Below are 22,866 nucleotides of genomic sequence, written 5' to 3' on the forward strand. Positions count from 1 at the left end.
TGCTGAATTGCGTATGATTGTGACTTGAATTTGGTATGCTGAAATCGGGTGCTAATTAGACCATGAAAGCGGTTTAAAACTGTGAGCTCTCTTGGGAGGTTAACCGTGCGTTTACTGGCCCACTGTTTCAGCGGGTAACTAGTCTAAGTTTACCATATTACCAATCAGACTATCATTGATTATAATCTTTTACAGTCATACAACAACCGGTAATATATCTATATAAAAGGAGAATTTAAATAAAAAGAAAGAAATCAGTTTATATTTGCAAATTTATTTTAAAGATTGTTCATTGAAATTTCAGCATATTATACGTGAGTTATAACTGAGCTGGTGCCTTATTTACGATTGTGAGACTGTGAGATTGGAATATTACGGAACACATAAAATGTGGAGTCAAGATTGGGAGACTGGATACAACACTGCATTCATAAAACAACACACAAAGAACATTGAAACGCATGCAAGAGAAAGTTAATCACTACAAACAGATTCAAATTTTTACCCAAAGAATTTCCGTTCGAAGCACAATCCTGTCCGTCATGTAATTACCACACACTGGTATACTAAATTCACATTAAATCTTTGTGAAATCTTCCCAAGAAGAATAGCTGATGGCTACTTTGGTGATTACACCACATGCTCCACGTGGTCAACTTGATTTACAGAAAGCGTATAACTCCACAATAATTTAGATAATAAAAATACATTCGATCGAAAAGCAAATTACAAAAGAAAAACCTCGAACTGGTTACTAACGTCTTACTACTAACCTGATGGGTCAAACAGTTATATAAGCACGTGGTACTGGTCTCACAAAGTACACGCCACGTGGGTTGAACATAAAGAAAAGTTGGTATATTCAAAATCTTTTCAAGACGATACGTTATAATCACACAAGCATTTGCCTTTAAGATTGATCTTACTTAGAGTTACTGACCAACACGTGGTTCCACTTTACTCACAAAGTAATAACAAAGCAACTACCGCCAATTAATCTGAACTGGACACGAGAATTACACTCCGCTGCAATTAAAGGTAACCTTAGCTATTTTAAAGCTAACCCGAAATAAAATGATTAAATTCTCAGTTAACCTGAACTTAACAAATCCATTGTCCTATGGACTTAACAGACACGCGCTTGGCCGGAGATCTTACCACTTCAGACGCTCGGCTGCAACTCTCCAACTGCTTACTCTCCAGCTGCCAGACTCCCCCAGAACTACCCAGCGTGCTCCTGAGAGTCGCTCACAAAGACAAACGGAAGGCGCCAGAGGGGCAGCTTCCTATACCAACATGACAGGGGACGGACCGGACCATACTAAGAATGGAAACCTCTCTGCTTTTAGGAACCGTAGCTACCTGTTTCAACGTTGGTCCTACTGTTCTCTAGCAGACAGCCTTGTCTGCTACCCTCAAGCATGCAGCTACAAACACATTTGATCATTCATCCTCTCACACAGAAGGGAAGGGGGATGACAGTATCTTATCATACACAGTATATAAAAGAAAGCGGATGTAGGTTCCGTATGAGACTGTGTGACATGAATTACATATAAGAATTACATATAAACTGTGCTTTAAAGTGTAGTAGTGTGAGAGATCGTTCTTGTTTACGTGTAAAAGTAACACGTTCCACTACTCAGTCTCCTCCCAGATAGTCAGAAACGCCACAGTAAATTTAGAAGAGGAATTTATTCCATAAAAGACAACAAATTTGAGAAATTAAACATGAAAGGAATCCAACAGAGACCTTTCATACTGTTCATAAAGAACAGATACCAATGGTGACCATGCAGCTTCTGTAGAAAGAAATGATGATTAATCGAAACCCTCAGTTGCCAACACGTGTTGTTGATATATCTCAATGGAGACAGCTGAAAATGTGTGCTCCGACCGGGACTCGAACCCAGGATCGCTTGCTTCCATGACAGACGCTCTATCCATCTGAGCCACGGAGGGCACAGAGGATAGTGCGACTGCAGGGACTTATGTCCGAACTCTTACGGGAATCTTCACCTTAGTTGGCGAGAGTAATGAGTGAATGGGCAAATATCCTTTAGGAACATTACGAATGTAGGTTGTGGACAGTTGGGAATGTGGGTCTCATGGGAAGCGTGCAAGGGATAAGTCCATGCAGTCGCGCTGTCCTCTGTACCCTCCTTGGCTCAGATGGATAGAGCGTCTGCCACGTAAGCAAGATATCCCAGGTTCGAGTCCCGGTCGGCGCACACATATTCAGCTGTCCCCATTCAGGTATATCGTTGGCAGCTGAGGGTTTCGATTAATTATCGTATTGATATTAGTTTGAATTTCGTCACATTACAAACAGAAAATATGCACTGCCTGATTAAAGAGTGGAGCACCTACAAGATATGGCTGGATGTCATTGTAATTGCGTACACTAACGGATGGTAAGTAATGGTTAAAACTACAATTTTAGTTGGTGTTTAGCGTTTTTACCGGACCTGGTAGGGCATATGAGTGGAGCGAACAGTGTGAGATGTTGAGTGACCACTGTGAAGGATCACGAGGCTAACCTGCCTGAAATAAGAAATATTGTAACAGTGCGCTAATTCCCCACAGAGTCCAGGTAGTTTTGCCTTCAGTGTGTGCCAGTATCTCTGTGTCACCGCATGCGGTTGCAGTGCGGGTGTTTTCTGTTGCATTATTGAGGGGACAAAAGAAGAGACTTTATAGGTAAGCGAATTGTGATGGATTGCTGCCATATTCAAAGAATACATCCCAACAAATTAAGACATACCACTCATAATAACGTGAAATTTTATAATCTTATTGTTACTTGTACAAGAACACAGGTTATGCAGTGTGTGTATCAACAAATACTGCTGGCTTTTACTACAAAGATCTGATGTGTCGCGTCTTTTGAAATGTCTGGTCAGGGGGCTGTTTCGCCCCACACACGTGGCGCTATTTCCACTTGGTCAAATTACTAGTTTAACTATTGTTTTACTGCGAAATTCTAGAGAACGCGTTTTCTTGGCATCTTTTCAGACGGTCCGTACATACGAAAGGGAAGACATCAAGTACTTCACGGTCCGAGGAAGATATGAAACGAGCAGTAACAAGTGTTATAGGCAGCTCCTCTGGAGAAGGTGCCAGCAATGTGTTACATTGGTTTACGAAGTGTGTGTGGGTGCAAAAGTATGAAAATGTTACTTGTGGTAAATGCTTGTGATTTTGATACTAAAATACACAGGGCAGAAAAGAGTATCGATGCGATGGAATAGCCCCACCATCTTTTTACATTGTGATTTCTGCTTTCTTCGCATGTTTGTTTCATACTTTGTTCGTGTAAAGGAATTTCAAGGTTATATACACTGGAAAGTGTAGCAATTAAAATACCGTAACTTATCACACTGATAGATTATTTAAAAAGTTTGATGTTATACAGGGTGATTCAAAAATAATACCACAACTTTAAAAATGTGTATTTAATGAAAGAAACATAATATAACCTTCTGTTATACATCATTACAAAGAGTATTTAAAAAGGTTTTTTTTCACTCAAAAACAAGTTCAGAGATGTTCAATATGGCCCCCTCCAGACACTCGAGCAATATCAACCCGATACTCCAACTCGTTCCACACTCTCTGTAGCATATCATGCGTAACAGTTTGGATAGCTGCTGTTATTTCTCGTTTCAAATCATCAATGGTGGCTTGGAGAGGTGGCCGAAACACCATATCCTTAACATACCCCCATAAGAAAAAATCGCAGGGGGTAAGATCAGGGCTTCTTGGAGGCCAGTGATGAAGTGCTCTGTCACGGGCTGCCTGGCGGCCGATCCATCGCCTCGGGTTGTTGACGTTCAGGTAGTTACGGACAGATAAGTGCCAATGTGGTGGCGCTCCATCCTGCTGAAATATGAATTGTTGTGCTTCTTGTTCGAGCTGAGGGAACAGCCAATTCTCCAGATACTGTAGTCCAGTTACAGTAGCACCTTCGAAGAAAAAGGGACCGAAAACTTTATTGGCTGAAATGGCACAGAAAACGTTCACCTTAGGCGAGTCACGTTCATACTGAGTTGTTTCCCGCGGATTCTCAGTGCCCCATATACAGACATTGCGACGGTTGACTTTCCCGTTAGTGTGGAAAGTTGCTTCATCACTAAACACAATCTTTGAAACGAAAGATTCATCTGTTTCCATTTGAGCAAGGATAAAATCACAGAAATCGATTCTTTTAATCTTATCACCTGCAGACAGTGCTTGAACCAATTTCAGACGATAAGGTTTCATAACTAACCTTCTTCGTAGGACTCTCCATACAGTTGATTGTGGAATTTGCAGCTCTCTGCTAGCTCTGCGAGTCAATTTTCCTGGGCTGCGAACAAATGCTTGCTGGATGCGTGCTACATTTTCATCACTCGTTCTCGGCCGTCCAGAACTTTTCCCTTTGCACAAACACCCATTCTCTGTAAACTGTTTATACCAACGTTTAATACACCACCTATCAGGAGGTTTAACACCATACTTCGTTCGAAATGCACGCTGAACAACTGTCGTCGATTCACTTCTGCCGTACTCAATAACACAAAAAGCTTTCTGTTGAGCGGTCGCCATCTTAGCATTAACTGACGCTGACGCCTAGTCAACAGCGCCCCAAGCGAACAAATGTACAACTAAATGACACTTTATAGCTCCCTTAATTCGCCGACAGATAGTGCTTAGCTCTGCCTTTTGTCGTTGCAGAGTTTTAAATTCCTAAAGTTGTGGTATTCTTTTTGAATCACCCTGTATTATACGAGTATAAGGCCTACAGCTGAAATGAGCGGAACAGCGTCGCCGTATCCTACTCATAGCCAAAGTTCCGTTCGACCACATCTGATCGCCACGAAGGAGGTTCACCGTATTGTGCACCAAGCACATCGTAACCCTTTCACATCTACGGTTGCCATCAGAGAACATGTACAGGACTACCTGCAAAATACTATGTCATTCCACACCATTGGTCAGAGGCTAGCAACAGCCGTACTGGGGAATTACCGTCCTATACGTAGGCTGCCATTGCACCACAACGCGAACGACAGCATTTCGAGTGGTGCCACGATCAGGAAGCACTGACCGCTGATGAATGGCCTCGCACTGTGTTCAGCCACGAATAGCTGTTCTGCACGACCCCGGATGATCGTCGTCAGCGAGTACGGCGCTGACCTGGTGAGAGGTCCCATTCTTCCAGTGTTTTGGAGGGACACAGCGCTGTTACTCCCAGTGTCATGGTGTGGGGAGCCATCTGGTATGCTTCGGGTCAAGGCTGGTAGTGGCTGAGCAAACTGACATGGCGTAGCGGTACTTCACGAACGTCCTGCAGCCTCATGTGTTACCTCTTACGTGACAGTATCATGTCCCATTTCCGAACAGTACAACGCTCTTCCAAACGTGGCAAATGTCTCTATAAACTGAGTGGTGTGGGGAAACTCCCGTGGCCAGCAAGATCCTCATATTTCTCCCTGATAGAAAAACTGTGGGACCAGCTTGCATGTCGAATCCGTCCCAGTGCCAGCATACAGGATAAAAAGTACAATTTACAACAGTTGTGGGCCGTATTTCCTCAGGTGAGGATATAAGGGCTTTATGAGACCATTCCGAACCGAATCAGTACATGCACCCAGGCCAGAGGGAGTGTAATATCGTACTGACTTATGGGATCATAACGTAAAGTTCTTTGTAAATCTGACTTGATTCTTTAATCGCCGAAATAATATAAGAAACCATTGTAAGTAGGCTGTTTAGTTTTTTATGTTGGTAACGCTACGTAGCGCTCTGTATGAAAATCACTGACTGTGCTGTGTGCAGTCTGTGGCTGGTTGGCATTGTTGGAATATTCCCTATTGTAGTGTTGGGCAGTTGGATGTGAACAGCGCGTAGCGTTGGGCAGTTGAAGGTGAGCCGCCAGCAGTGGTGGATGTGGAGAGAGAGATGTCAGAGTTTTGAGAAGTTACTATAAGCGAACGATCTGGACGTTTGACCGCCAGAAAAAGGAAATTTATAAAGATGGATGTCATGAATTGATAAATATGATTTTTGAACACTATTAAGGTAAATACATAGGATAGGCCGACTTTCATCGTAGTCTGGAATCCGCCACGTACAGGACTAGGGGGAGTGGGGAACAACATCACCAATACTAGACAAAGCACCGGACTTAGGTTAGAACTAGTTAGTAGGACTTAGATTAGGAAATTAGTTTTAGGAACCTGCAGTGAATAACATCTTGGCCTGGCCAGTGTCAGGGGCACGCCGATCGGGATTAGCTCGATGGGCAAGGCACTAAAGTAGGTTTATATATTTCTGACACAACTGTGACGCTGCAGGTAGTAGAGTTTTAGTTAAGATAATATACATTAAATATTAATAATAATAAAAATAGAAATTTAGTTGCCCATTGTCATTAGTTATAGCTGTAGCTCACAAACTAATTACACCTATAATTAACTGCAATTGATGTTTTAAACAAATTAGGACCCACTAATCATATAAGGAAGTGGGTTGTGTTGTATAATTATTATTATTATTATTGTTATTATTGAATAAAGAATTTTTTTTAAAAAAAGATAGAAAAAAATACATTGTTTGTTCTCTATCAAAATCTTTCATTTACTAACTATGCCTATCAGTAGTTAGTGCCTTCAGCAGTTAGAATCTTTTATTTAGCTGGTAGTATTGGCACCCGCTGTAGCAGTAGTTCGAGTAACGAAGATTTTTGTGAGGTAAGTGATTCATGAAAGGTATAGGTTATTGTGAGTCAGGGCCATTCTTCTGTAGGGAGTATTAAAAGTCAGATTGCGTTGCGCTAAAATATTGTGTGTCAGTTTAGTGATGATCAGAATAATTAAAGAGAAAACTGTTTGAGTACGTTGAGTTTTGCTCAGCTGTTTGAAAATCAAATAACGTAGAAGTTTAGCAGCACAGTCATTCATAATTTTTAAAAGGGGATGTTTCACCATACCAACCAGTGAAGTTTCATTCCAATTGCTCCTCCTCCTCCTCATATGGGTGCTTCACTTTTATAGTCAGTGTATGTAGAGTCCGACTTGATCCACACATGAAGCTGTCCCACACGCAAATACTGCCAACGCCATGTCGGCATATTTGTAGAATATTGGAGTAGTTGTGACATATCGCAAGGGGCACACAGATAAACGGAGGGCGTTAATCACTCTTCAGGCTAAATTGGAGACCCATCGTTCAAGAGGACACCAATCTGTAGCTAATATGGGCAAGACGACACATCAGCCTAGTTAACCGGCGCCTTTGTGAGAGGGCAATACCTCTGCCAGATTGCTGAGCAAACATATAATCGTCTAGAAAGAAACGATTCCCAGTCCAACAGGAGAAGCGTGTCCTAGAAGCCGCCGAGATGCCTCTAGCCAGGACAGATACCACGTCGCTTGCGTTTTTGAATACGAGATAACAGTTCTCCCGCTGGGTTGTAGTAAGTGGTCAACGTAGGCCTTACTACCAGTGAATGTTTCCTTCCCGCCGGACATTTCGCCTCTGTCGTGAAATGGTGCTACAGGTGGCATTCAGCTCCTTTCGCACATCCCATTGATTGCTACCAACCTTTAATCTATCGCTGTTGACGCAGCTACATGCAACATACCGCTTAGTCAATACTTAAATATTGTGCGCCAAAGGCATACAATAAGCAGCAACAACTGCAGCGAAAGCCTTTGCCTATAAGGATTTTGGTATGCATACCAAGCAGTCTCACTTCGAAGTACTATACTCATGCTCATAAATTAAGGATAATGCTGATAAATGGTGAAACAACGCTCTGGTGGGCCGTTTGCGGGTTTAAATCACCTCGGGGTATGACCACGCGGTGAATTTGACCTGCGGTCGTCGCACGGTGGCGCTGGCAGTAGTCCACATATGCAGAGGTGGGTTGGTGCATGTCAGAGTACGGTGCAGCGAGTAAGTGTGCAGACGTTTTCAGGCGTGTTAATGGTGACTGTGTGTTGAAAATGGCTCAAAGAACACATATTGATGACGTTATGAGGGGTAGAATACTAGGGCGACTGGCCAAACACAGCAGGTCGTAGCACAGGCCCTTCGTGTGCCACAAAGTGTGATCTCATGATTACGGCAACGGTTCCAGCAGACAGGAAACTTATCCAGTCGCTGCACTACGGGACGTCCACAGTGTACAACACCACAAGAAGCCAGATATCTCACCATCAGTGCCCGCAGATGGCCAGGGAGTACTGCAGGTAGCCTTTCTCGGGACCTTACCGCAGCCACTGGAACAATTGTCTCCAGACACAGTCTACAGACGACTGAACAGACATCGTTTAGTAGCGCGGACACCTGCAAGGTGCATTCCACTGACCCTGGTCACAGGAGAGCCCTTAAAGCCTGGTGTCGAGAACACAGTACATGGTCATTGGAACAGTGGACCCAGGTTATGTTCACAGACGAGACTAGGTAGAGTCTGAACAGTGATTCTCGCCGGGTTTTCATCTGGCGTGAACCAGGAATCAGATACCAACACCTTAATGTCCTTGAAAGGGACCTTTATGGAGGTCGTGGTTTGATGTTTTGGGGTGGGATTGTGATTGGTGCACGTACACCCCTGCATGTCTTTGACAGAGGAACTGTAACAGGTCAGGTGCATCGGGACGTCATTTGGCACCAGCATGTCTGCCTTTTCAGAGGTACAGTGGGTCCCCACCTTCCTCCTGATGGATGATAAAACACGGCCCCTCCGAGCTGCCATCGTGGAGGAGTACCTTGAAACAGAAGATATCAGGCGAATGGAGTGGCCTGCCTGTTCTCCAGACCTAAGCACGTCTGGGATGCTCTCGGTCGACGTATCGCTGCACGTCTTCAAACCCCTACGACACTGCAGGAGCTCCGACAGGCACTGGTGCAAGAATGGGAGGCTATGCGCCAGCAGCTGCTTGATCACCTGATCCAGAGTATGCCAACCCGTTGTGCGGCCTGTCTACGTGTGCATGGTGATCAAATTCCAGCCCGCATCTCGTGGTCGTGCGGTAGCGTTCTCGCTTCCCACGCCCGGGTTCCCGGGTTCGATTCCCGGCGGGGTCAGGGATTTTCTCTGCCTCGTGATGGCTGGGTGTTGTGTGCTGTCCTTAGGTTAGTTAGGTTTAAGTAGTTCTAAGTTCTAGGGGACTTATGACCATAGCAGTTGAGTCCCATAGTGCTCAGAGCCATTTGAACCATCAAATTCCATACTGATGTCGGGGTACATGCGCAGGAAACAGTGGCGTTTTGTAGCACATGTATTTCCGGACGGTTTTCTCAACTTATCACCAATACCGTGGACTTACAGATCTGTGTCGTGTGTGTTCCCTATGTGCCTGTGCTATTAGCGCCAGTTTTGTGTAGTGCCACGTTGTGTGGCAGCACGTTCAGCAATTATCCTTAATTTATGAGCATGAGTGTACGAATGCTACATATTTCTATTTTGTTCTGTCACAATGTTGTCCTCCCCCTTATCATGACAGACATTATCGACGAGTTTTCAGGACCTTCCGACTTTCGGTTACCTTCATTACAATCAGGTGACAAAAATCACGGGGTTCGTCCAAATATTGTGTCGGACCTCGTTTTGGCCGGCGTCGTGCAGCATCTCGACTTGTCATGGACTGAACAAGTCTTTGGATGTCTGCTGGAGAAATATTGAGCCATGCTGCCTCTATAGCGGCCCATAATTGTGAAAGTATTGCCGGTATAGGATTTTACGTTCGAAATGACCTGTCGATTATGTCCCATGTCGGGCGATCTAGGTGGCCAAATTATTCTCTGATTGTCCAGAATGTTGTTCAAACCAATTGCGAACAGTTGTGGCCCAGTGACTTGGCGCATTGTCATCAAATAAGTCCATCGTTGTTTTTTTATGAACAGGAGGTCCACGAATAGCTGCAAACGGAACCATTTCCAGTCTATGATGGACTGAGCTGGACCTTAGCACCCAATACGTTCCATGTAAATACAGCTACCACCAGCTTTGCACAGAGCGTTGTTAACAACTTGGGCCCATTGCTTTGTGGGGTCTACGCCACAGTCAGATTCTCCGATCAGCCATTACCAACTGAAGTCGGGACTCATCTGACCAGGCTGCTCTTTTCCAGTCGTCTAGGGTCCAACCGATATGGTCACGAGCCTAGGAGAGGCGCTGCAGGCAATGTGTGCTGATAGCAAAGGCACTCACGCCGGTTGTCTGACGCCATAGACCATTAACGCTACATTTCACCGCACTTTGCTAACGGATACGTTCGTCGTACGTCCCACATCGGTTTCTGTGGTCTGCTTGTCTGTTAACACTGAACTCTACGCAAACATCGCTGCTCTCGGTCGTTAAGTGGAAGCCCTCGGCCGCTGCGTTGTCTGTGGTGGGAGGTAGTGCCTGAAATTTGGTGTTCTCGGCACACTTGATCTCGGAATATTGAATTCCCTAATGACTTCCGAAATGGAATATCCCATGCGACTAGCTCCAACTACCATTCCGCGTTCACAGTCTGTCAATTCCCGTGTGCGGCCATAGTCACGTCGGACACCTTTCCATATGAATCACCTGAGTACAAATGACAGCTCAGCCAACGCACTGCCCTTCCATACCTTGCTAAGCGATACTGCCGCCATCTGTATATGTGCATATCGGTGTCTCATGACTTTTGGCACCTCAGTGTATTTCATGACAGAATGCAAAAAAGAACTGCACTTCAGCAATTAGGCCGTTTTCGAGCTGTTAACTCTACTTGTAACGTGAACGAAGAGCATTCCAGATACAATATCGATGTTAACAGAACACTACACCAAGTAAAAAATTGTCCGGCCGTTGTGGCCGAGCGGTTCTAGGCGCTTCAGTCCGGAACTGCGCTGCTGCTTCGGTCGCAGGTTCGAACCCTATCTCGGGAATGGATGTGTGTGATGTCCTTAGGTTAGTTAAGGGGCTGATGACCTCAGATGTTAAGTCCCGTAGTGCTTACAAGGGAACCTCCCCATCGCACCCCCCCCCCCCTCAGATTTATTTAGATATAAGTTGGCACACTGGATAAGCCTTGAAAAAATGAACACAGATCAATCCAGTAAACAGGAAGAAGTTGTGTGGAACTATGAAAAAATAAGCAAAATATACGAACTGAGTAGTCCATGCGTAACATAGGCAACATCAAGGCTGACATTCGCTCAGCAGCGCAGTGGTCCCGTGGTTAGCGTGAGCAGCTGCGGAACGAGAGTCCTTGGTTCAAATCTTCTCTTGTTCAAAATTTTAATTTCTTTATTTACGCAAAGTTATGATCTTTCCGTTCGTTCATTAACGTCTCTGTTCACTGTAATAAGTTTAGTGTCTGTTTTGCGACCGCCCGTTCGTTCATTAACGTCTCTGTTCACTGTAATAAGTTTAGTGTCTGTTTTGCGACCGCAACGGTAAACCGTGCGATTAGTAAAAGAAAGGACGTCGCTCTCCAATGGGAACCGAAAACATTTGATCGCAAGGTCATAGGTCAACCGATTCCTCCACAGGAACACGTGTCTGATATATTCTATACGACACTGGTGACGGCATGTGCGTAACATGACAGGAATATGTTGTCGACCCACCTAACTTGTACACTTGGCGAATGGGTAAAAAGATTCTTCTACCTTACCCGATTTCGGTTTTCTTGTGGATGTGATAATCACTCCCAAAAAAGTGCTGAAAACATAAGAGTTTGTCACATGAACTGAAAAAAATTTAAATTTTTCACTAGAGGGAAGACTTGAACCAAGGACCTCTAGCTCCGCAGCTGCTCACGCTAACCACGGGACCACGGCGCTCCTAAGTTTGAATTAGCCTTGATGTTGCCTATCTTGCACATGGGCTACTCAGTTCGTATATTTTGCTTATTTTTTCGTAGTTCCACACAACTTCTTCCTGTTTTCTCGATTGATCTGTGTTCAGTTTCTCAAGGCCTATCCACTGTGCCAACTTATAACTAAATCTGAGGGGGGTGCGATGGGGAGGTTCCCTTGTTAGAGCCATTTGAACGTAAAAAATTGCGCACAGAATGCCACTACGGCATTGGCTGATAAGAAATAGTAGTCGACTACTTGCTACGGTATTGTAATGTCGAGTACACAGCAATGCCCGCGGGCTATTAAAGCACGTAGTTGTTTGCTGACTGCCGGCCGCGGTGGTCTCGCGGTTCTAGGCGCGCAGTCCGGAACCGTGGGACTGCTACGGTCGCAGGTTCGAATCCTGCCTCGGGCATGGATGTGTGTGATGTCCTTAGGTTAGTTAGGTTTAAGTAGTTCTAAGTTCTAGGGGACTGATAACCACAGCAGTTGAGTCCCATAGTGCTCAGAGCCATTTGAACCAAGCCATTTTGTTTGCTGACTTTGCTTACGGAAAACTCACGCAGGACGTGACACAAGCGTCAGCAAGCGAAGTCAGACGAGAAAGTGAGCCGCGCCAGGCAACGCACGCTTTACAGCCTAGCATCTCGTCATATCTCGTAGGAACGCCACGAGTGACCGATTCCAAGCAATAACAAAAATGTTCAAATGTGTGTGAAATCTTATGGGACTTAAATGCTAAGGTCATCAGTCCCTAAGCTTACACACTACTTAACCTAAATTATCCTAAGGACAAACACACACACCCATGCCCGAGGAAGGACTCGAACCTCCTCCGGGATCAGCCGCAGAGTCCATGACTGCAGCGCCTTAGACCGCTCAGCTAATCCCTCGCGGCCAAGCAATAACACACGTTTTCCGCGTGGAAGAACGTCGGGGTTTTACATCATTAAGATTCTTTACAAAACGTGAAACTCTTTGCGACTGTACTGTAATTCTCTGAAAAATATCACATTCCCCGTAATAATTCAAGTCACTTCTAAGTAAACTGTTTTGGATGAAGAACCAAGAAACTATTTATGACCTTGAGAGACACAACGATCCTTCGATTTACACCAGAGTTCAGCGATATTGCAGTAGCGAAAAATGCTCTTAGCTGTAGCGGAAATCTACGCGGTCAAGTGAACAGAGATGGCAACGTCCATCTCAAATTACTGCAAGGAATTTTAAACCGAGAAATGCCACTAGAGTTACTGACAATGTGGAGGGAAAAAACGGCGACGAAATCGAAGAAGAATGTGTGCAAACGTACTTGCAAAATCTTAAAAGCTGAGTAAGTCGATGATGTGCAAATCATAGGAGGGAATTGATTAGTCTGCTCCAAAGAATAAGAAGAAAACACCAATTTGTTGACGTTCATAAATGTGCTGCTAGTGGGAGTTTTCTGCGGTACTATATGAAGTAGAGACAGTGAGACTTCAGTTATAAAACTCAGAAAACAGTTGTTCAGCGAGATTTACTTTTCAAACGTAATATTTAAACGAAAGAATGTACGATGAAGATGTACTGTGTATTGTGTTAGATTTATTAAAAAAATGAAGCAACACAATTCAGAACGCTAGTGATGTATTTACAGAAGGTTTCGTTTCAGCGACATTACGCTGTGAATAATTTTAGGAAACGTAACAGTGAAACGCAATGATGAAAAAAAATATCGATCAACGTTTAACCACTTCTGTCGTTCAGTACGTGATAGAAATCCACTTGCGCGTTTGCTATATTCATCTGTCTCTTCCCTGGGCGTAAAACGACTGTATTGCCAGCGATTGCCTTGTCAGGTACACTGAAGAGCCAAAGAAACTGGCACACCTGCCTAATATCGTGTACAGCCCCCGTGAGCACGCAAAAGTGCGCAACACGACGTGGCATGGACTTGACTAATGACTGAAGTAGTGCTGGAGGGAACTGAAACCATGAATCCTGTTGGGCTGCCCATAAATCCGTAAGAATACGCGGGGATGGAGATCTGTACTGAACAGCACGTTGCAAGGCATCCCAGACATGCTCAATAATGTTCCAGTCTGGAGAGTCTGGTGGCCAGCAGAAGTGTCCAAACTCAGAAGAGTGTTCGCGGAGCCACTCTGTAGCAATTCTGGACGTGTGGGGCGCGCATTGTCCTGCTGGAATTGCCCGTCAGAATGAACAATGGACACGAACGGATGCAGATGATCAGACAGGACGCTTACGTACGTGTCATCTGTCAGCCGTATCTAGCCGTATCAGGGGTCGCATATCACTCCAACTGAACACGCCCCACACCATTACAGAGCTTGCACCAGCTGCAACGGTCCCCTTAGGACATGTAGGGTCCATGGATTCATGAGGCTGACTCCGTACACTTCCATCCGCCCGATACGATTGGAAACGAGACTCGTCCAACCACGCAACGCGTTTCCAGTCATCAACAGTCCAATGTCGGCGTTGACGGGCCGAGGCGAAGCGTAAAGCTTTGAGTCGTGCAGTCATCAAGGGCACACGAGTGGGCCATCGGCTCCGAAAGCCCATATCGATTGTTTCGTTGAATGGTTCGCAGGCTGACACACTGAAATCTGCAACAATTTGCGGAAAAGTTGCACGTCCGTCACGTTGAACGATTCTCTTCAGTCATCGTTGGTCCCGTTGTTGCGCGATCTTTCTCCGCACGTAGCGATGTCGGAGGTCTGATGTTTTACCGAATTCCTGACATTCACGATACACTCGGGAAATGGTCATACGGGAAAATCCCTGCTTCATCGCTATCTCAGAGATGCTGTGTCCCATCGCGTGTGCGCCGACTATAGCATCACGTTCAAATTTAGTTAAATCTTGATAACCTGCCATTGTAGTAGCGGTAACCAATCTAACAACTGCACCAGACACTTGTTAAAATTAAAATTTAAAACAGTCTTGATCGCCCTTTTTTTTTTTTTTTTTTTTTTTTTTTTTGAGTGAGTAACTGGTTTCGAGCAGTTACACGAGCGCCGAGGGTCGAAGGAACTCGTCTGGCAGTGTCCATCCACCGCTCTCAAGTCTGAAGATGACTCTATGAAAGAGTCGAAACCGGTCACTCACTCCAATATAAAAAAAATTGCGATCAAGACTGTTTTAAATTTTAATTTTAACAAATTTTAAGATTTCTGACTATGTTTTTAAAAATTTTATAGACACTTTTTGTCTTATATAGGCGTTGCCGACCGTATCGTCGTATTTTGCCTGTTTACATATCTTTGTAGTTGAATTAGCATGCCTTTATTGGCTTCTTTGGCGCTCCCGTGTAATAGGAAGTGCAGCTCCTAATGTACTCATGTACGTAAACGTCATCTAAGTAGTGCTGAGAGAGCGGAAAAATATGCCCCGCGTACAGGTCAGTACGTTGTTTAGGCGTACTAATTAATCTGATATACATAATATTTTACATTAAAAAAACAGACGCTGTTAAGTGTTCAATCTTTTCGGGAACGAATCATATGAAAATGGGAAAGCTGGAGATGGTACCTTCCAAATGCAGACTCCTAAAATGCCAAGAACCATAGGGAGTGGCCGTATAAACAAAATGAAAGTGGAACATTGTGAACTTAAAGAATAAGTTACACTCGGAAAGAATTTGGCCCGAAATGTAGGCGAATTTGCAGACTGAAACTCTGAAATGTATCATCCTTATCGTAATAATGTACATCTCGTAACACTCGTAAAATTTAAGATTGCTGTTGGGTATAAACAGGATATTTTGTACTTAGGCTGGTACGAAACACACCATTGGAGGTCTAATAACGGTAATTGACTAATGCATAACCTGTAAATTACGACTTACTTTGAATATAATGTGGAGTACTAAACTTTACGAAGTTTAGTGGAAATTTCACGTTTACCCCTTCAGTGTTTTAGGTTTATCGGCGAAATATATTCAGTACTATTGCTATCACTGCATCCAGGCGATGGACAAAAATGTGGAAGCACCAAAAACACTACATATACACAATGGAGTGCAGGAAATCTGTTGGTATACAAAATAGCGTCGAGTCGTCTCGAAACGGATGAATACAAGTGATGTGTAGTTTTCAAGCGAATCTTACAACATTCTTCCTATAAAATAGTGCTAATTTCAGATAACGATGATGGCGCATGATGATCACGCACACTTCTCTCCAAAGTAGATCATGTAGGCTCAATAATATTGAGACCCAGTGACTGTGGTGGTCAGGACAGATGCGAAAATTCATCCTCGTGCTCACAAGGCCAGTCATGGACGATGCGAGTTACACTGTGATCAAAAGTATCCGGGCACTTTGCTGAAAATGACTTAAAAGTTCATGGCGTCCTCCGTCGGTAATACTGGAATTCAGTATGGTGTTCGGCCACCCTCAGCTTCGATCACAGCTTCCACTATCGCAGGCACACATCCAAACAGGTGCTGGAAGGTTTCTTGGGGAATAGCAGTCCATTCTTCACTGAGTGCTGCACTGAGGAGAGGTATCGATGTCGGACGGTAAGGCCTGACACGAAGTCGGCGTTCCAAAACATCCCAAAGGTGTTCTGTAGGATTCAGGTGAGGACTCTGTGCAGGCCAGTCCATTACAGGGATGTCATAGCCGTGTAACCATCCCGCCACTGGCCGTGCGTTATGAACAGGCGCTCGATCCTGTTGAAAGATGCTATCGCCATCCCCGAATTTCTCTTCAACAGTGGGAAGCAAGAAGGTGCTTAAAACATCAATATAGGCCTGTGCTGTGACAGTGCCACTCAAAACAACAAGGGGTGCAAGCCCCCTCTATGAAAACCACGACCACACCGTAGCACCACCGCCTCCGAATTTTACTGTTGGCACTACACACGCTGGCAGATGACGTTCACCGGGCATTCACCATACCCACACTCTGCCATCGGATCGCCACATTGTGTACCGTGATTCGTCACTCCACACAATGTTTTTCCACTGTTCAATCGTCCAGTGTTTACGATCCTTGCACCAAGCGAGGCATCGTTTGGCATTTACCAGCATGATGTGTGGCTTATGAGCAGCTGCTCGACCATAAAATACGAGCTTTTTCACCTCCCGCCTGTCATAGGACTTGCAGTGGATCCTGATGCAGTTTGGAATTTCTGTGTGAAGGTCTGGATATATGTCTGCCTATTACACATCACGACCCTCGTTAACAGTCGGCGGGGTTTGTCAGTCAACAGACGAGGTCGGCCTGTACGCTCTTGTGATGTACGTGTCCCTTCACGTTTCCACTTTACTATCACATCGGAAACAGTGAATCGAGGGATGTTTAGGAATGTGGAAATTTTGCGGACAGACGCATGACAAAAGTGACACGCAATCACCTGACCACGTTCGAAGTCCGTGGGTTCCGCGGACCGCCCCATTTAGCTGTCTCACGATGTCTAATGACTACGGAGGTCGCTGATATGGAGTACCTGGCAGCAGGTGGCAGCGCAATGCACATAATATGAAAAACGTGTGTTTTTGGGGGTGTATTTTATATTATATATATATTTTTTTATGGGACTCAACTGTTGAGGTCATAAGTCCCCTAGAACTTAGAACTAATTAAACCTAACTAACCTAAGGACAACACACACATCCATGCCCGAGGCAGGATTCGAACCTGCGACCGTAGCGGTCGCGCGGTTCCAGACTGTAGCGCCAGAACCGCTCGGCCACCAGCGGCCGGCTTTTGGGGGTGTCCGGATACTTTTCATTACATAGCGTATGACGCAGGGATTATATGGCGCGCACGCTTCCAGTACGCTCAAACAAGTGTGAATGACTAAGAAGGAAGCGACGGATCATCTCTCTGCGAAGGAACGGGAGTCGAAAGAGACGTTGACGCCATCGTGCTCGAAGAAGCGCACGGCTTAATTCCGTCTGGAACGCGCCGGAACGGCGTTGCGGCACCTCCCAGGGAGTTTTCTTGAACTTACTGGAACAAGTCGGTACTGGAGATTTAAAATAGCTCGCCTATATTAAATCTTAACCTAACTGTAAAACGTAACCATAATTTTGCGCTGCCCCGGTACCAGGGAATGTTATGGTGAGCATCTATCTACTAAATATCCGTCTGCGTGTCTCATAGCACACCGAGATTAGTTTTTCCTGTCTCTTCGGGAAGTCGGATTTGTACGTGACCCCGATGAGCCAGGAATATCTTCATCGTTATTCATCGTTAAATGCTTATTTAATTAATACTGGACATGCGTTCGCCGAGCAGCTCCAGTGCAACTGTTTGAACGTTGCGGCTGGCAGCAGTCGAAAATATGACGTTATAGTTCGTGAGGACTACCGACTTGGGTCGATATGAATCTGTTAAGCACAGATAGGGAGCTCAGTGACACTGCTACAGTGATAGACGGTAACACCTGTTGTTTGAATTCAATCTTGGAGTTTTATTGTTTTGATTATAAGACATTATGTTTTAAAAACCTTAATTGCAGAACAATACTTCACAAAAAAAATAGTTTCTCATTGTAAATTTTATTATAAGTTTAAAAAATCGAAACTTGTGATTTTTTGGCGCCAGGGGGGAGGGAGGGTGTTGTATGGTTGAAGAGGTGCTTTCTGGCACCTAAAATTTTAGAAATTAAGCACTGGAACAGCGTATAGCAACCGACGCGATAGTATAATGAAGAAGTCATGCATAAGTTTTCAGAGTCTTACATGACATTATGACAAATGTTGCCGCATGCTGGGTTGTGCTTCTCCTTACACCCATTCAAAAAGCGCGCCGAACATAGCAAGCAGTCCAAATGTTGCAAATATGACAGGCGATTCTAGATGGCTTCTTTTTCTTCCTAATCACCGTGGACCAGTGCTGCGTGGATCACTGCCATCGCGAGACAAAGGACCAAAACAAGCAACGGAAACATGTCGATTCACCATCGCCAAAAAGAAAAACGAAGCCCCAACCACGATAGCGCAAAGTGTTACTGGAACTACCACGGTGTGGCGGCGTGGCGCTAACAGTATTATGCTCGTAACAGGCAAACCGTCACAGGAGCCTACTATCGAAATATCCTGATGACGTTACGAGAAGCTGCCAAGACAAAGCTTCGCAGGACTCTGTGCAAGAGAGTGTTTTTTGTCTGCGACAGAGCCTCAAAGGACATAGTCACAAATACTGACTGGTTCGTTAGGCTATTAAAATTTTGCCTCACTCTCCGTGTTCATGGTGCCCAATGACATCTTCCTCTTTCTTCAGATGAAGAAAACATTGCGCAGCAGGCACTTACAGAACGAGGGAGAAGTGATTCTCGAGGTGGACCGTTTCCTGAACATCCAAAATACAGACATCAACAGAGGTCTCCGCCAAGACTTCCAGCGTTGGCAAAAATGTGACGCATTGATGGGTGCAGGTCTAGATAAGGACCCAGAAAATCATCGACTTTCAATATCACAGGTTCTATTTTCCCAGATTATAATTAAAGCTTCGTGACTAGCCTTGTAGTGGTCGTAACTAAGGAAGAATTTTTGAGATAGAATAACTAGCGTTACATTATTTCTAGACAAACCAAACGTACGCGTAATGTCTTTGAAATTACCCCAAACTTCGTTATAACTGAGTCGTTGAAGCACAGAAACATAAGAGCTGAGAAAAACAGACGTTTGCAAAAATCAAATTTATACACAAACCACCAGTCTCATACGTCTGTATTGTTTCTTAACATAGGCTCAACATCCTACATTTCCTATGAAAAAATGGCGTACCCATCTCATGTTACAAAATAATAATTAATATTTGAGATTATATTTACTGTTAATGTTAATTCACGAAAACTCCATAAATGGGCTAGTGGCAATAGTGTCTTTTGATAGTTGTAGTTTGTAATTACGTGAAACTGGAATCAGAACACATACAAAATGCAGCACACACACACAATTATGACCTATTCCAACACCTTTTCATTAAGCACCTTTTCATTAAGCACGCTCTATGGCTTGAAGTTTAGATGAGATGGCCGAGACACCTACGATTATGAAGTATTAGAGACATGATGTAGACAAAGAGTTACATTGTCAACCCTAGATAACAACTGAACGGTGCAGAGCAACAAAACTATACTTTGTGCTTCTCGACGACGCAGCTTTTCATGAGTGTCCATATACCACACTGTTTCGGGAGTCAAGCTCCTATTACCTAGCTGTCCGGGTCAAGCCTAGATAAACATGCCCTTAAAAAGCACCCAGAGTCATACAAGCGCATGTTTAAGTAGGTTATGTATGGCTGACTGATGACCTCGCAGTTAGTCCCATAACCCCCGTCAAAAAAATGGAAATGAACGTATGGCATCGATGGCCGGGAGGCCCCTATTCGGGGAAGTTCGGCCGCCAAATGAAAGTCTTATTTCATTCGACGCCACATTGGGCGACTTGCGCGCCGGTGATGAGGATGAAATGATGATGACGACAACACAACACCCAGTCCCCGAGCGGAGGAAATCTCCAACCCGAACCCGGGCCCGTTTGCATAGGAGGCGAGCACGTTACCACCTAGCTAAGCAGGCGGACAACCCCCAACAATCAGTCAATGTAGGGTTAATGCAGACAACCAGATGTGGGAGCTTGACTCCCGAAATGGGTCGCTCACGATTACATTCCGAACATTAGTGGCTGTCTGCTAAATTAATTATAACGATTATCTTCGCAACTGCTAACCTCCAGTCCTTAAAATCGATAACATTGGAATACTTACAGCAAATTCTACACAGAGTACGCGAAAGAATTTGCCCCCCTTCTAACAGCCGTGTACCGCAAGTCTCTAGATGAACGGAGGGTTCCAAATGATTGGAAAAGAGCACAGGTAGTCCCAGTCTTCAAGAAGGGTCGTCGAGCAGATGCGCAAAACTATAGACCTATATCTCTGACGTCGATCTGTTGTAGAATTTTAGAACATGTTTTTTGCTCGAGTATCATGTCGTTTTTGGAAACCCAGAATCTACTATGTAGGAATCAACATGGATTCCGGAAACAGCGATCGTGTGAGACCCAACTCGCGTTATTTGTTCATGAGACCCAGAAAATATTAGATACAGGCTCCCAGGTAGATGCTATTTTTCTTGACTTCCGGAAGGCGTTCGATACAGTTCCGCACTGTCGCCTGATAAACAAAGTAAGAGCCTACGGAATATCAGACCAGCTGTGTGGCTGGATTGAAGAGTTTTTAGCAAACAGAACACAGCATGTTGTTATCAATGGAGAGACGTCTACAGACGTTAAGGTAACCTCTGGCGTGCCACAGGGGAGTGTTATGGGACCATTGCTTTTCACAATATATATAAATGACCTAGTAGATAGTGTCGGAAGTTCCATGCGGCTTTTCGCGGATGATGCTGTAGTATACAGAGAAGTTGCAGCATTAGAAAATTGTAGCGAAATGCAGGAAGATCTGCAGCGGATAGGCACTTGGTGCAGGGAGTGGCAACTGTCCCTTAACATAGACAAATGTAATGTATTGCGAATACATAGAAAGAAGGATCCTTTATTGTATGATTATATGATAGCGGAACAAACACTGGTAGCAGTTACTTCTGTAAAATATCTGGGAGTATGCGTGCGGAACGATTTGAAGTGGAATGATCATATAAAATTAATTGTTGGTAAGGCGGGTACCAGGTTGAGATTCATTGGGAGAGTGCTTAGAAAATGTAGTCCAGCAACAAAGGAGGTGGCTTACAAAACACTCGTTCGACCTATACTTGAGTATTGCTCATCAGTGTGGGATCCGTACCAGATCGGGTTGACGGAGGAGATAGAGAAGATCCAAAGAAGAGCGGCGCGTTTCGTCACAGGGTTATTTGGTAACCGTGATAGCGTTACGGAGATGTTTAATAAACTCAAGTGGCAGACTCTGCAAGAGAGGCGCTCTGCATCGCGGTGTAGCTTGCTGTCCAGGTTTCGAGAGGATGCGTTTCTGGATGAGGTATCGAGTATATTGCTTCCCCCTACTTATACCTCCCGAGGAGATCACGAATGTAAAATTAGAGAGATTAGAGCGCGCACGGAGGCTTTCAGACAGTCGTTCTTCCCGCGAACCATTCGCGACTGGAACAGGAAAGGGAGGTAATGACAGTGGCACGTAAAGTGCCCTCCGCCACACACCGTTGGGTGGCTTGCGGAGTATGAATGTAGATGTAGATGTAGATGAAATCATGGGAAGAAAACAGAACTGACGAATTTAATGCAAACGTATGACTGGTAAGTCCACGAAATCTGTCGATCATCTCAAATAATTATGATCTTTGTAGAATCTGAGCAGAATAAAAAGAACTTTAACGCAACGAGTAAAGAAAATCACTCGCTTTACTGGGTTAGGAATAACCTATTTCGTCCAAACACAGCGTATAAAACTGAAAGTAAGGTAATGCGGGATGCGAGTATGCAGAGAAAAAAGATGTTAGAAGATACATTAGTAAGGTAGTGCACGCGACTGACCTTGCCCTTCCTCGAGCGATGCATCTCGAACAGCGAAAGTGTTACGACGGCAGCACACGCACAGAGACACACGGTGCGCGCTGAAGCGTCTCGGGGGACGACCGCGTCGCGATGCGTCCAGACGCCTTCTGGGGGCTGACAGCTGCGCCAGGCGCCCACCAGCGTCCCAGGGCGCATGCGCCGTTCGTCCCTCGTCGGTCAGCACGGCGTCGCGCACGTGCGACTGTGGACGCGAGTGCCCTCCCCCCACCGCTATATACACCCGCGACTAACGGCGCTTCCCCGTAACGCCCGCTATGGAGCTCGGTGGATTAAGCGCATCGCGAAATACGGCGCCCAGAAATATCCCAAAAGCTCTCAGACGCGGGGCTGAGACGGTAGTGTAGCAGCCGTAAGATATGTGAGAGCTGTGCTTACCTACGTGTCGACAGGATTCAGAGTGCTTCTTGATGGCCGGCCAGTTTGCTACTCATAGAGGCTTGCAAAGTTCTGGCATCCAAAATTTACGCTTGGCGATGGAGGCACTTTTGAGTAAAGCTATAAATGTCCTTACTACAAAATTGCTGGCTTAA

General features: G+C 44.9%; 1 protein-coding gene across 1 annotated transcript in view; it reads right to left on the bottom strand.

Annotated features, from left to right (window-relative positions):
- The window catches only part of LOC126237388 (SET domain-containing protein SmydA-8-like), a 341,453-nt gene extending 319,044 nt beyond the window's left edge, over window positions 1–22,409 (bottom strand). Inside the window, exon 1 of the mRNA XM_049947475.1 lies at window positions 22,295–22,409. Coding sequence (XP_049803432.1) covers window positions 22,295–22,318 — 24 coding nt within the window. The 5' untranslated portion in view covers window positions 22,319–22,409. The remainder of the gene's footprint in view (window positions 1–22,294) is intronic.
- Between the last annotated feature and the right edge of the window lie 457 nt (window positions 22,410–22,866).

The sequence above is a fragment of the Schistocerca nitens genome, chromosome 2 (genome assembly GCF_023898315.1).
Source record: "Schistocerca nitens isolate TAMUIC-IGC-003100 chromosome 2, iqSchNite1.1, whole genome shotgun sequence".
NCBI classification, from domain to species: Eukaryota; Metazoa; Arthropoda; class Insecta; order Orthoptera; family Acrididae; genus Schistocerca; species Schistocerca nitens.